At 41.4% G+C, this 13,299-nt stretch overlaps 1 protein-coding gene across 1 annotated transcript in view; it reads right to left on the bottom strand.

Moving 5' to 3' along the window:
* Positions 1–1,691: 1,691 nt before the first annotated feature.
* STON2 (stonin 2) overlaps positions 1,692–13,299 on the bottom strand; it is a 79,842-nt gene continuing 68,234 nt past the window's right edge. Inside the window, exons 5-7 of the mRNA XM_030033101.1 lie at positions 11,227–13,062; positions 7,343–7,545; positions 1,692–6,216 (exon numbers count right to left, since the gene is read on the bottom strand). Coding sequence (XP_029888961.1) covers positions 6,133–6,216; positions 7,343–7,545; positions 11,227–13,062 — 2,123 coding nt within the window. The 3' untranslated portion in view covers positions 1,692–6,132. The remainder of the gene's footprint in view (positions 6,217–7,342; positions 7,546–11,226; positions 13,063–13,299) is intronic.

Genomic DNA, 13,299 nt, shown 5'->3' with positions numbered 1-13,299 from the left:
ACTTTCAGCTGTATTCATACTTTTCCTTCAGAAGCTCTTTAGGCCAAGCTGATCGCTCCCAGTTTATCTACAGTCGCTGGGGCAGTAGCATCTGGGAGACTGCAGGAGGCGCCGGACCAGGGAAGGACCAGTCTGCCCACACCCCCCGAACCCCAGCATGTGTCTGCCACTTGTTGTAGCACCCCAGCAGTCACCCCTCTCCTTCAGGCTTTGCTGTCCCATTATTCAGGGCTGAGAAAGACACCTTTCATAGCTGGTGTTTAAAATACTATTCCAACTTCTTCTTAATATATGGCAGTTGCTGTTAGGCTTCCAATACTGTGACCAAAAGGACAGGAGTTTTTTTCTGGGACTGGTGTGCTTCATGTTTCAGACACATCTGCTGTGATACAGACCTGCGCCTAAGCTGAAACAATGGGCTGCTTCTCTCTTTTGCTTTACCTCAGCTGACCTTCAGCAGCTTTTGTCCTACTTACAAATTTACAATGCATCTGGATTAGATGGTAAGGGCAATCATGGCAACTAAGAGCACGCTAAGAAAACTGGTGGTTTTTTTCTCTCCCAGTTGTGCTGTCTCACTCTAGTGATGTCTTTTGTTTGGGCACACATTGCGCTGGCACTCTGACTTCTCCATCTCTTGAAGGGTGTTATTTTGGCTTGTCTCGAAGGACTGCACTATTGCCAAGGAACTTTGAGCTCCCTGGTTTCAAACTTTCAGCTTTTTCTATAACTCTCTCTTTTAAAAACCATTTTGCATCAGGCTATCATAGTTAATGTAATCCTACCCTCCAAATTTGATAGTATCATTTCCAAATGTCACTGAATATCTGAATTACAGTAAATAAACTGCTATTACTAACAGCCCCTGAATCTATTTAACTTTCCTTCTTTCTTCTGGCTGACCTGATTTACCCTTGAATAATGAACATGTGTACCCGTGTGCCTCCATTTTCTTATACTGTAAAATGACTGACTTACTGTCAGTTGTACTGAGGCATACTGTGGAGAATGTGCTGAGCTCAGAGCAATAATCTGAGTAGCCCTTATGATGGATATCTGATTTTCTTTGGTCAATGAGACTGCCCAGCTCTTCAGTCTGATTCAGGGAGCGCTTTTGAGAAAAACAGCAGACTGCAACTGGTCTCAGTGACTGTGAGAGAAGTGGAAAGATGTATGAAATGATACGCGGCTTACTCAAGTTTGAAAGAACACAGAGAACCATAGCAGAGGACTCTAAATAGTTTAGACCTTATCCTTACACTTGCTTTGTTAACAGATGTTCTGATCACAGGAAGGCACTGTCCTTACATGTACTCCTGGCTTTAGCGGTCAGAGAACAGATGTAGAAGAGACCCACTGAGCAGAAGCTTCAATTCCCAATTACTTTGTTTCAGGATGGCTTCATTCAAATAGTGGATCCTCTTCTATATTGTGTCAGCATTGCTCCACACATCTGAGCTATGTGGCTCAAGCTCTAGGCCTGCTCCATTTCCTTTGCAGTGTATCGTTCAGTCTGGATGATCAAATGAAATAATCTCTTTACTGTATGTAGTCCCATTACTTCTAATTTATGTCCTTTTTTATGCTATTCAAAACACTCCCTTTTCCTCTTCTGAACTCAAGACTTCTTACTTATCAGAATAATATACATATACACGTACAACTTCAATTTCACAGTGAAAAGGTGGATATGCTGTTTCATCTTAACATTTATTTTTTTTCACATAGTTCAAACAAAACATGACACCCCATTTCAACTGATAAAATAAAAAGAAAAAAAAAATAAACCACTTCTACAAAGTTAGCCAGTGTATAGACTTTCTTATTGTACAAAACAAAAAGGTAGGAACGTGTTACAAAATAATCATCAAACCAATCGATGTCAATAGTGCAAAGAATAAATTGCAAGTATAAGAGAGAGAGGGCAGGTGGGTAGGACACATGGGAGGGTGGCTGGATGGATAGATGTGTGGGTGGCTGAATAAAGGGTGGCTGAATAAAACAGGAAGGCTAGGAGCAGCTACGCCTGTTATCACACAAAATTCTGTATCTCAGACAACTCATGATGTAGATTTAACTTTAGTGGCAGAAGAGGGTAAGTACTTCATCCATAAGTGATCTCTGTGTGCTGCAAATTCTTGTGCTGGCCAGTTCTGGAGATGAATACAGCTATAAACATGAACAGTTAAGAGTCACTGAAAGGAATTTTTCACCCTTGGGAACAGAGGTGACCTATCAAGGGCTTGATTAGTTTGTGTGGATTGAAGGGCCAAGGAAATTACTGAGAATTTTATGCAAGCAACAGAGTAAGTACCTGCAGGCTGAACTTTGTACACCTATCCTCTTGCTTTCATGCTCTTCTGCATGCAGTTGCTCTCTATCCTGGGAGGTGGATGATCAAGAGGGAGTTTTAGCAGCTACTAAGTCATGTGGGCAGGTAGCTTGGATGTCCTGTCAAGTAAATATGTCAGCCAGCAACCCACGAGAAAAGGTAAATTATTTCTGCAGTGTTTCTTATGATACTGCTACAATGAAAAACCTAAAATCTGTGTCCTTCATAGTATGACCAAATTTGACTCTAAATAAAATTAAAGGACAAAAATAACATCAGTCAGTTACAGTATTTCTTAGCTGAATTTGCCCATTTTCCTTTTCTAGCAGAGTGTCCATAGTTAATAAATGTAAGAGGCATTCACTAAAATAAGCTTAGCTGCCCAGAGATGTTCATCTTTACTCCTTGTTATCAAAGACTGTTTATTTTTCTAGGCAAAATTCCTGCAATACCTCAAGTCTTACCAAGTACAAAAATGGAACAAAGCCATAATGAGAAATAGAAAGAAGGCTGAAAGTGGGAATAGCTTCAAGGAGTAAATGTATGCTTACCTTGAAGGCACATTTCCTGCACGGAGTATTTGAGTACTACAAAGCTTTCAAATGAACCAAAGGACAGTGATTATATCTTTCTCAAAAGGAGTATTAAACTGAAACTATTCAAAGACATTTTCCCCCAAGATTAAAAAAAAAAAAAAAAATCCCCACTACAGGCATAGCTTGTATCTAAATAATTTCTGCTGCTCTAAAACTGACAAACCTCTCAGCTCCTTTCCTCTCACTCCCATCAACAGTCTGTCCAAATTACTACTGTAGCTCTATGGATGAAGAGTATATGGTTCATGTATGTAAAGTTTATACATGACAGTATCTAACACTGAAAAATTGGCACTGTTTAATCAAGCAAGAACAGTGGAAGCCTCAAAAAGCGCACTTAGGATCCCAGTGTCCAAATGCTCAGTGCTCGTAATGCCACTGGACTGAAAAAAGAATTCAGTGGTGACACCTGGTGATACCAACGCTAGATTTTCTAAAGATTTTGGTTGTTAGTGCTCCTTTGAAAAATCAGACTACTCACTCTAGCGCTTCAACAGGAAACAAGATTTTTTGAAACTCTGGCCGAGGTATTAATCCCAAACTCTTGAAAATTCAGTGGCAGGTACATCAGATAAATACTCTCCAGAGATCAGAATGGATTAAAACAGCTTTTTTAGAAACCAGAACACTTTTCCAGTTTTGCCTGCGTAACTCCATGAGGATTGGAAGACATACTTCTGTTGTACAACTAACTACATGAGAGAGATCAGAGTCAGGCCCATACTCTTTCTTTCATTCATTAACTTTGACTTAAAAAAAAGAATCAGTGATGAAGAGGTAGAGGAATTAAGTAAATCCAGAAACCTCCAGTATGTTCATCTTTCAAGTTTTGGGGCATGAAATATTTTGTAGCTGGAGTATGATAGAGACTGAATAGTTTAAGAATTCAACAGAGATGGGAAAAGATATTCCTTTGATTTTCTCCCCTCTAAGCAGTACAACATAATTTTATTTGCTATTACTTATTTGTGTTTTCAAGGGCTGGGGGGCTATAGGCAAAAATTCAGACAGTGAGCCTGCAGATCAGTGTAGGAAATCTCCCAACTGTTTCTTTCACAAAACATTCTCAACCTTCCTCACCAACATCTCAGCACTTGTTCAGCTTGGTCTTGTTGGATTTCTTGCTGGTCCTTTTCAGAAACTGTGTACTAGGAGCTGCAGTGAAAAACAGGAAAAACACCCAGAAGTTCTTTGAATGCTTTTAAAAAGAAGAGTGAATTTTGTAGAGAGGAGTTGCAACTCATCACAGCCAGTGTGTAACAGAGCTGCGAATCAGTCACAAATTCAGCCCCATGCTCTCAGATATTTCACAACCTACAAAGTTATCATTTAATAAATAATAATTCTTTATCAGTACTTCATCAGTAATTTTAATCCACTGATCTCAAAATGCTTCATAAAAGTTAACAGCATTCTTCCATTTACAGAGAGATGTTGCAAATGCTTAGTACTAACTGGTGTGCTCCGAGGAGCACCCTGGGCTTCAGTAGGACCACCTGCAATATGCTTATTAAGAAGTGCTAGAAGGACTGAGACTTTACGTATTTACAGCAGTGTACCTGTATAAATATTTATCACTAGGTTGATGTAGGCCTGAAATTTAGGTGCATACAAAAAGGCATTTATAAGTTCCCTATAATTTGTTTTAAATTCTACCACTACCAGTTTTAGACTCAATGTAATTAATCTCGTGTTTTATTTGGGATTTTAACATTGTAGTGATTTCTATAGGAGTCACAGTGAAAGTAGTAAATTGAGAGTGTATTAATTTTCTGTAATATGAAATGTAAAATACATTTACAAATGTATAAAAAAGCTTTCATATTAATTCATTATGATTTTAAGTTACATTACCAAGGCTTTCCAAATGTGTGATTTTAAAGTCAGCAGTAACATTTTAAAAGATAAATGATTTAATAAATTACTTTTTTTACATTTAAAATTACCTCGAGACAAAATATTACGCAAGCCATAGAAACAACTACAAAAAAATGGGTACTTGGAACACTGTTTTCTCTGAAAATATGTATGAATAAGTGATTTTTGCCTTCTGCATTTTTATTTAGAAAGAAATTTTAAGACTTGCTGTTACTTTCAGCGAAGTGGAGATAAAAGAATCTTCATGACGGAAGCTTGTTGTTAATTTTTGAAAAGAGTCTTTGGGTCCCAGTTAGTGGGGGCTTTAAAAAGATACAAGTTACTTATATTGTAGGTTCAAGATAGAACATGAAAGTAATATTGTGCTGGACAGACTTCCAAGGATTTTCAGGAAGGCAAACAACATTGTCTGTTAAAGTAATCACATTCTGACATTTTCAATAACCACCCACCTTACCCATCCAAGAAAACATCTTAAAAAAAACAAACCCCAATGTTTTTCCCTTAAATATCTTTCTAGGCAGGAATGATCTAATCTTAGCAAAGTCCCTCACTAGCAGCCATAACCATGTTCAGTCAAGATAACAGAACAGCCCAGACTAACAAAAATTTTAAGAAATTGCAGAGACTTTCTTGTAACTTGTGCAGACCACATGAAAATGTGCACAATGACATGTTGTCATTCAGGGGATGACACAGGAAGGGGTGAATAGAAGAACAGCTACATGATTAGCTGTCCTGTCTGTAGTTCATCTGCTTGACCATTTATCGTGTTTAAGATGCAGTTTGTTGATTCTTCAGAATGATGTTCAGGGTTTTCACTCTGTCGACTGCTTCAGAAATGAGATTTTATATCATTTTTCACTGGGTTTTATTTGGCAATTCAGAAGGAAGTGAATCTGCCAATTACCAAACCAACAGGCATACAAAAAAAATGCTTAACGTCGGAGGGCAAGATTGTTACCGAGATAAAGGCTGCTTTCTGATTTGGCTGTGATGGTGACCAGACCATACTTCAATGTAGAACCTAGATGGTGAAGAGGCAGAAAAGGCAAGCTTGACTGTAATATGAGTCATTTAGTCTATACCCCAACTGTACTTAAATTGTTCCAGCAAAAGCCCATGGGTCTGCTCCGAACAAGCCACTGATGAGCTTCTTCTCAAAGTATGGATCATCACAAAGAAAAATAATAATACTCTTCAGAGCATTATTTTAAAAGTAGTACTCCATACTTTTTAAAAGAAAAATACCAAAACCCTGCAAATCCTTTCTTCCAGGTCTGTTATTTTGACCATCCCTCTTGGGACTTGCAGACTGATCTTCCTTCACTGCGTAGCACATTCATTGACATTTGCAGTATCTTCTCCCTTCAGATCCTCATTCAAGCTTTTTTTCTGCTCTATTTCGACCTGGCAGAGGAAAAAGAGGGAGAACATTTGTAATGAGAAAGGAAAACAAAAGATTCAAAAATCTTCCTTAGTGGTGGTTTGTGTCCTGCTTAGGTGAAGAAACTCTTGATAACTGAGAGGGTTGTGAAGAGAAATAGACTGAGGAGGGAAAGCTGGATTTTATTTACTGTAAGTGTTTTCCATCTAATCCAAACAGTTTTACGATTCAACGGTGTCATGACATCATTCCCAGAAGAGATAATGTCATGCAGAGAACCGGTCTCACATGATTTTATATTCATTACCATCACCAGCTGTACTTTGAATCCAAATCCAGAACCAAATCTGCAGAGGATAGGTGGGTTCCAAGTGACAGCAGAAGACCAGCCTCAATTTTAAACTCTGCAAAGACTGATGTATAAAGCGAAGAGATTCATTTCAAAATGCACATCTACATTTGTGTTCTAAATTTCAACACCTCCAAAAAATCAGGGATAATCCAATGTTTAAGTCTTAAAAGGGATACTTAGGAAGATCAAATACCATCTCCAGGGAATTTAAGAGACTACTAAAAATGTAATTCCAATTACCATTAAAAATATTTGCCATGAGAATCTTTTCAGTATCTCTCATCATTGCTCTTAAAGAAGGCAGGTAGGATGCCAATTTCTCTGTTGAGTGATCAGCTAACATGCAAATTTTGGCATACTGATATTCTTGGCAGGTATATATGTAGTGCATTTTCCCATCTGCTCCTCTCCTTAGGGCAGGCAGGAAGAAGAAATATTTAAGCAGAGAAATAATGTGATCCTTTCGTCTGCTCTAGCACTCCTGCTGTAGCTGCTACGAAGAGCAGCAAATCTCCCTGTTCACACTCTCAACGTATCAGCTAATCCCCAGTAACTGGCTGTGTGTATGCTCTTCCTCAAAGCAACTGCAAGCAAGTTTATTCCATCTTTGCTGAGGGATAATCCACTGCTTGTTTGCCATGAATCAATAGGCTGCACATGGGTAGCTAATGCACAGAGCCTGGCTTGTGCCAAATTCCCACCTCGTCTGCTCATGGTATTTTATTTGTCTGCCCACACTTTTCAAGACAATGAAGTATGCAAAGTAACCATGGTGATTGCCACATGCTCAGTTTTACCTTGTAACTGTAGTGTGCTGAATAGTTGACCCACTTCCTTACATCGGTCTTGTCCTCAACAGAGATGGACCTAACAGTGGCTTTGGATGCAGAAGTGGTGGGCATGTCAAATTCCACATCTACATAGCGGACAAAACTGGAAGGCACTTCCCGGTCAGAGCCAAGCTCTAGGTGACAGAAGAAGCAGTGAGGATGGCCAGAAGCTGGAAAAAGAGAGCAAACAGACATGTAAGTTGTGTTGGATGGATCAGAAAACACAACATCTAGGAGGAAGCAACATCACAAAACTGCAAGAAACTGGGAATCTACCTGGGTGAACTAGTTCGTAGCAAGTGACAGTATCTTACCTCTTTCAATGCTGTTGGCATTCCCAGAGGAATTAAACAAACTGCAATAAGGACTGCCAATCACTTGAGTTTGCTTTCAGTGGGTGAAAATACAAGATGAGCTACTAAGATTTCATTCTGACAATCAAGGATCTGATAATATAATTCATATATACGCATGGGTTACCGTGATTGGAGGGAATCTGTTCCAAACGAGTCTGATGTCTCAACATGTTTGGATTAAAGGATTTGATTTACTTCAGAAAGTATAGCAGGCAGCACGCTTGGGATCCACAGCCAAACTAGAGCAAAGTTCAAATATCCAGATCCAAGGCTCTGAGTAGAGGCTACATCCCTGCTTTGCTGGAAGAGCATTTTCCCATGATTGAAGACCGGGTGGAGGTTTTCCTAATATTCTGCTGGTGGATTAAAAAAAACCCCAAACACGTGGAGCCCAGCCAGCTGCAACTGAAGCTCTGCAGAGCCTGCAAATAGGCTTTCTTTATCAACTGCTTTGATCAGAATAATTGTGAATATGAGAAGGGCAATAAAGTTTAACAAGCTATTTTGGAAAGGATTTCAGCAATGTGCTCAGTAGAATCCAGTCCATAGGTTTTTTCTTAGGTCAAATCATAGTCAGAGTACACACAGTCCTTCATTTGTCATATGCTTTTCAATATCCAGTCATAAGCAGACGCTTTGCCTACAAAATAATACAGAGAGTGCTGATAACAAGTTCCTATAGTGAAGAATGCAAAGGGTCCCACCCCATTAGAAAGCACAAAGAGAAAACATTTGGATAAGACAGCGAAGCTGCTGAAATAATTCTTCACAATTTGTGTGCTAGGATACTACAACCTGAATGCAAGCAGTGAGCTTCGGGAGGGACCGGCTCTCCCTCCTTGCGAGACTGCGGTACTGGCTGTCAGGGCAGACCACAGGCAGGGCTGATGGTGTCATACACCTCATGTCTATACAGAGCACGCGCCAGTCTGCATTCAGGGAATGGAGTTAAGCACAAGAGGTCCAAGTGGCTACCCGGAGACCTCTGGAGTTCCTGGGGTCGCGTTTGCAAGGGACTGATCTGTCAGAGCACACAACGTGGATGATCGAAGGGTCCCATAGTGTGTGCCTATGTATGTGCTCCTTTGATAGGCACACAGGTCTGGCAGACAGGCACGTGTGCTGGAGGGAGTCGTGCAATGCACATGCCCCAGGTTGTGTGGACAGGCTGTGTGACCTCTGGAGGCAGGGTGGAGCTGGAGGCTGTGGCCGCCTGCAGCATTTCCCACCAGATGCAGTGCGATGCCACTACCTCTCTCCTGCTCTGGAGCTGCAGGCACCAGAGCAGTTCATTAGCAGACCAGACATTTACAGAGGATGCAGAGCGCTCTTAGGGGTGAGTTGCAGGGGCTACAGTAAGAAAGCATGAAGTGTGAGTCAAGGGAGTATTTTTATACTTAGTGCTTGAGAACTGCATCATTTATAGGGACTCCTGCAAATAGGTGGAGGTGAGTTATTACATGACTTGTGGGTAGGTCTGGATACAGCCAAGCATGCAGAAGGTTGGGAGTAGACCACACATCAGTATCACGTGGTCAGAAATGTATGTGGTCCATCAGGAAAATCTAAGAAGGAGCGGGGATCAAGGCTTTTGAGTACCTTTATATCCCTCTTTGTTTGCCATATACTTTGAGGAGGGAAAACCATGGGATGAGTACCATCAAGAAATGTAAATAGTCCCTGAGAGGCAAGGTCAGATTTAAACTACACTTGGCCTGTCCTGTCATCACTTTGGGATTCCCTCCTTCTCACATACCTCAAGTGTCCTGGCCAAGACAGTGCTTGCAAGGCCCTTCCTTTCCCTGAAATTACATCTGACCTGACCGGAGGGCTGAGGACACTCTTCCTCTCAGGATGTAAACAAATACCCTGCACAGTGACACTGATTGATAGATGGTCTGTGGCAGGGCTCCAACAGCAACACTGAGTCTGTGATGCATCTCCTCCTGACACAGGGTATATATAATAAAGCCTTACACTGGGAGAGATGAGATCAAGGAAACAAGAGACATAGATCAACATCTCCCTCAAAGTAGTGATGGGTAAGGGAGCATCACCCGCAGGAGGCAGTAGAGCCAGGAGTTCTGCCTCTTCTCCTGGTTTGCTACCGGCATGTTCTGTGATTGTGTTAAGTCTGGGGGCTTTCATTTCCCCAGCTGTAAAGTCTATACTATATACTGAGATCTTTGGAGACAAGATGCCACAGAAGGCCCAATTTCACAGCATCTCATTTCCAGAGCTCATGCAGATGGCATAGTGAGATTTTCCTCACAAGCATGTTATTGCTCATAAACAGCCTGAGGTTAATTTTTCATTGCGATACTTCTCTTGAGTTCCCAAGCTCTCTCTTCCTATGCCCCGCACTACAGAAAACATGGAGCCTTTGCTTTTGTCAGTAATATCCCTCTAAATACACCTATGGTGTAAGCTGGCGTCCTTGGGCCGAAAAGTGATCCAAAAGATTAGAAGACTTGGATCACTGTTTTGCTGACACTATAGCTCAAACTCAGGAAAAACATATGTCCTTAGAAAGTGCCAAATCTGGTACAATACTGAACTTGCCTTCAGGGAACACTGAATACAGAAACCCTCCCAGTCACCCAGCTGCATTACTACAGCATTAATAATAAAAAGTCCATCTTGTTTGTAAAAAGCTAGTCTAGATCACAGAAATCAAGAAGTAGAATTCATAGTGAATAAAAAGAAACCTGAGCTGTCTAGCCTTACTGCACACCATGGAGGAAAGGCAGGAGGTGGAATGACTGGCAGCGATGGCCAAAGGGAACACTAGCTTGCCCATATAATTTGAATGTTTAATTATGAACATGTTACTAGAAATACAAAGATTTGTGGGTTTTATGTTGGTATTCTCTCTTCACGTTTAAGCTGTATTTACCTGTCTGCACAGATTACAGAAACATAGCCACAAACTGGTGTTTGGAAATTTCTTTTTTTTAATGGTTGCACAGTATCTGTCTTCTGTCCTCTTACAATCCTCATTCCATATACTTTATAGGCATCAGTTGTGGTATATGCACTGAAATATATAGCACTGGCCCAGTATGCTTGGCAATGCATGGAAAAGAAATCACATGGGCTGGAACTACAGCAATTTTTCTGGTCCTGTCATTCAGCCCTGTAGCATAGTATCTTGCCTTTGCAAGCTACCTGAAAAAGCCCTGCTTCCAATAACAGTGCTTCAGCACACAGAGATGTTTGATGCCTAAGTCCCATGATGTACTCATAGAAGCAGAGACAGAAGGCATATTTTGCAACTGGAAAACCTAAACCTGTTTTTATCATTAGCAATGTTTGTAGTATATGTAAAACTACTGCAATGAAGGGTCAGATAAATGCTTCGTGCAACTAACTGATGTCCTTTGGTATACTACAGGGGATGATCTATCCCCCACCGTGTAAACCTAGCATTCCCTATCTTCCAAAATGTATAACTCCTTCTAGTTTACTCCTGCAGCGATGGTATGAACCACTCACCTGAGTTTTTGTCAGGCAGTCGGTTTATTCTCCATACGATGGAATTAAAGGCATGCTCATACTTGGCAGTTCCCAAAGTTACTCTCATTACTGGCTCAGAACCAGACAGACTGGTTGATCCAAAAGTGGCCCCCTTGTTCACCTTGGCTTTCAAAGATTTCTCCCCAAGGACACTCTCCCTGCGGAAGTTCTTCACCCACTCATTTGGCACTGGGTAGCGGATCATCACGTTTTCACAAGGGACCTGAGTTAAAGGGTCACGGTTGGAAGAGAACCCAGTGGACATCATCAGCCAGCTCTGCACCTCCACCTCAGCACCATTGATGCTGGCAGCTGTCCTCAGAGTAAAAGGCAAAGTTTTCTCAGCAAAGACAGTTCTGAATCGCATCAGTTCAAACCGGCAGGCATCCAAGGGGTTGAACAGGATAATACGGGAGTTATTAAACATATCCTCATCCACACATGAATGGAACCGACAGCTGTATAATTTAATCCACTTAGTGGTAGTAGTGGGCATAATATCCTGCCTTGCAACTATTTCATTCCCTTTGATCAGGATATCATTAAGGCCCAGTCTGCATTCTGCCAGGCCAGAAAGGAAGCTGAGAACATAGATATGGGTCAGCACACTGTGCTGGAGAATCACACTGTCTCCTTTGGCCAAGATGCCATGAAACTCATCCCTGACATCAATGGTGATTTCTTCTTCTTGATAGTTTAGTCCCACTGTGCTCAGATCTGTTGATGAGGCTGGCAAGTTCATCAGTGTGTCTTGCACAGCACTTATGAAGCTAAGGAAATCTTCATAATCTGTAGTCCCAAGTTTGATAATTTGCTCTCTCTCTGCTGTGTGAGCAATGGCTGGTTTAGGCTGATACTTCTTTTTCTCCTTGTAGGTTGTGCGGTCCAACCGCACGCTGTGTATCCTTCCATTCTCATCATAGTTCTGGAGTTTGCGCTCTGAAATCTCATGATTGATTTCAAGTTTGAATTCCCGGAAAGGTTTCTCCAGTCCTTTTTCATAAAAAAGCTGTATACATCCACTGTCAGTCAGCTTGACGTATATTGGTCCCCAGTGCCTGGATGACATAATATTCTTCTTCTCTGGGATCCTGAGCATCATTGGCCATCCATCCTTTGGCTGAGCAGGTGCTAGGTTAAATAAGGCTGCCTCCAGATCGTATGGCATCATGGGGTCATCATCAGGCAAGGCAGGGCTGCTCACACGATCTGGGTCTCCAATCTGGAGTTGCTTGAGCTGCTCTACCGCATCTGTGTGGGTGACACTTTTGTTTGCCTCATGGAAACTGATGGTATCAGGCTCTTGATGGAGAATAATGAGAGAGTCTCTTTGGCTTTTGCCTGGAGCACTGGAGACAGAAGAGCTTTTGGAACGCCTGTCTCGCTCCTCAAAGAATGAGCTGAATGGATTGATGGGTGAGGGTTGGACATCTCGCAGAGATTCATCCAGGAAGGGATTAGTAGCACTCCAAGGTGGTGTTTCAACAGAAGGCAACTTGGTTAAGGAGGAGAGATCTAGTTTTTGAATTTTGGAGAGGTCCCCCAATGTGCTTTTAGGACGTTCTCTTTTCTTAAAGGATGTAGCAAGGTTAAAGTTAACATCTGGAGTCTGTGTTTCTGCAGGTGGGGTGTCTGTTTTCAAAGGAGAAAGGTTCTGTGGTGAAAAACTGACTTCATTGTCATCAAAAGTCACCCAGCTGGGAAAGCGAACTGTGGTTGGGGTAGATGAATGCCCATTCATGGAGGTGTTGTTCAGCTGCCAGTTGACAGCCTCCATATCTATCTCTTCATCTTCCTGGAGAGATGAGGAATTGTCTTTAAAAAAAGAGGGGAGGGGAGGAAATTTCAGCTAATTATTCTGAAGTTACCTAGTTCTCTCAACAAAAAGAAAACCACAGTCTGCACAAAAGTTTGCATGCTCAAGGAAGGCCTATTCATATGCTGGGCAAGAAATATAGTCAAAAGACTTGGCTAAAATGCTGAAGAGTCTGGCAAGAATTAATGAAGAAATAGACAGTTGAACACAGAGAAGGAATGCAGGAACAAATACAA

Source organism: Aquila chrysaetos, chromosome 2 (assembly GCF_900496995.4).
Source record: "Aquila chrysaetos chrysaetos chromosome 2, bAquChr1.4, whole genome shotgun sequence".
NCBI classification, from domain to species: domain Eukaryota; kingdom Metazoa; phylum Chordata; class Aves; order Accipitriformes; family Accipitridae; genus Aquila; species Aquila chrysaetos.
The sequence above is the reverse complement of the archived record's forward strand: the minus strand, read 5'-3'. Positions and strand labels throughout refer to the sequence as shown.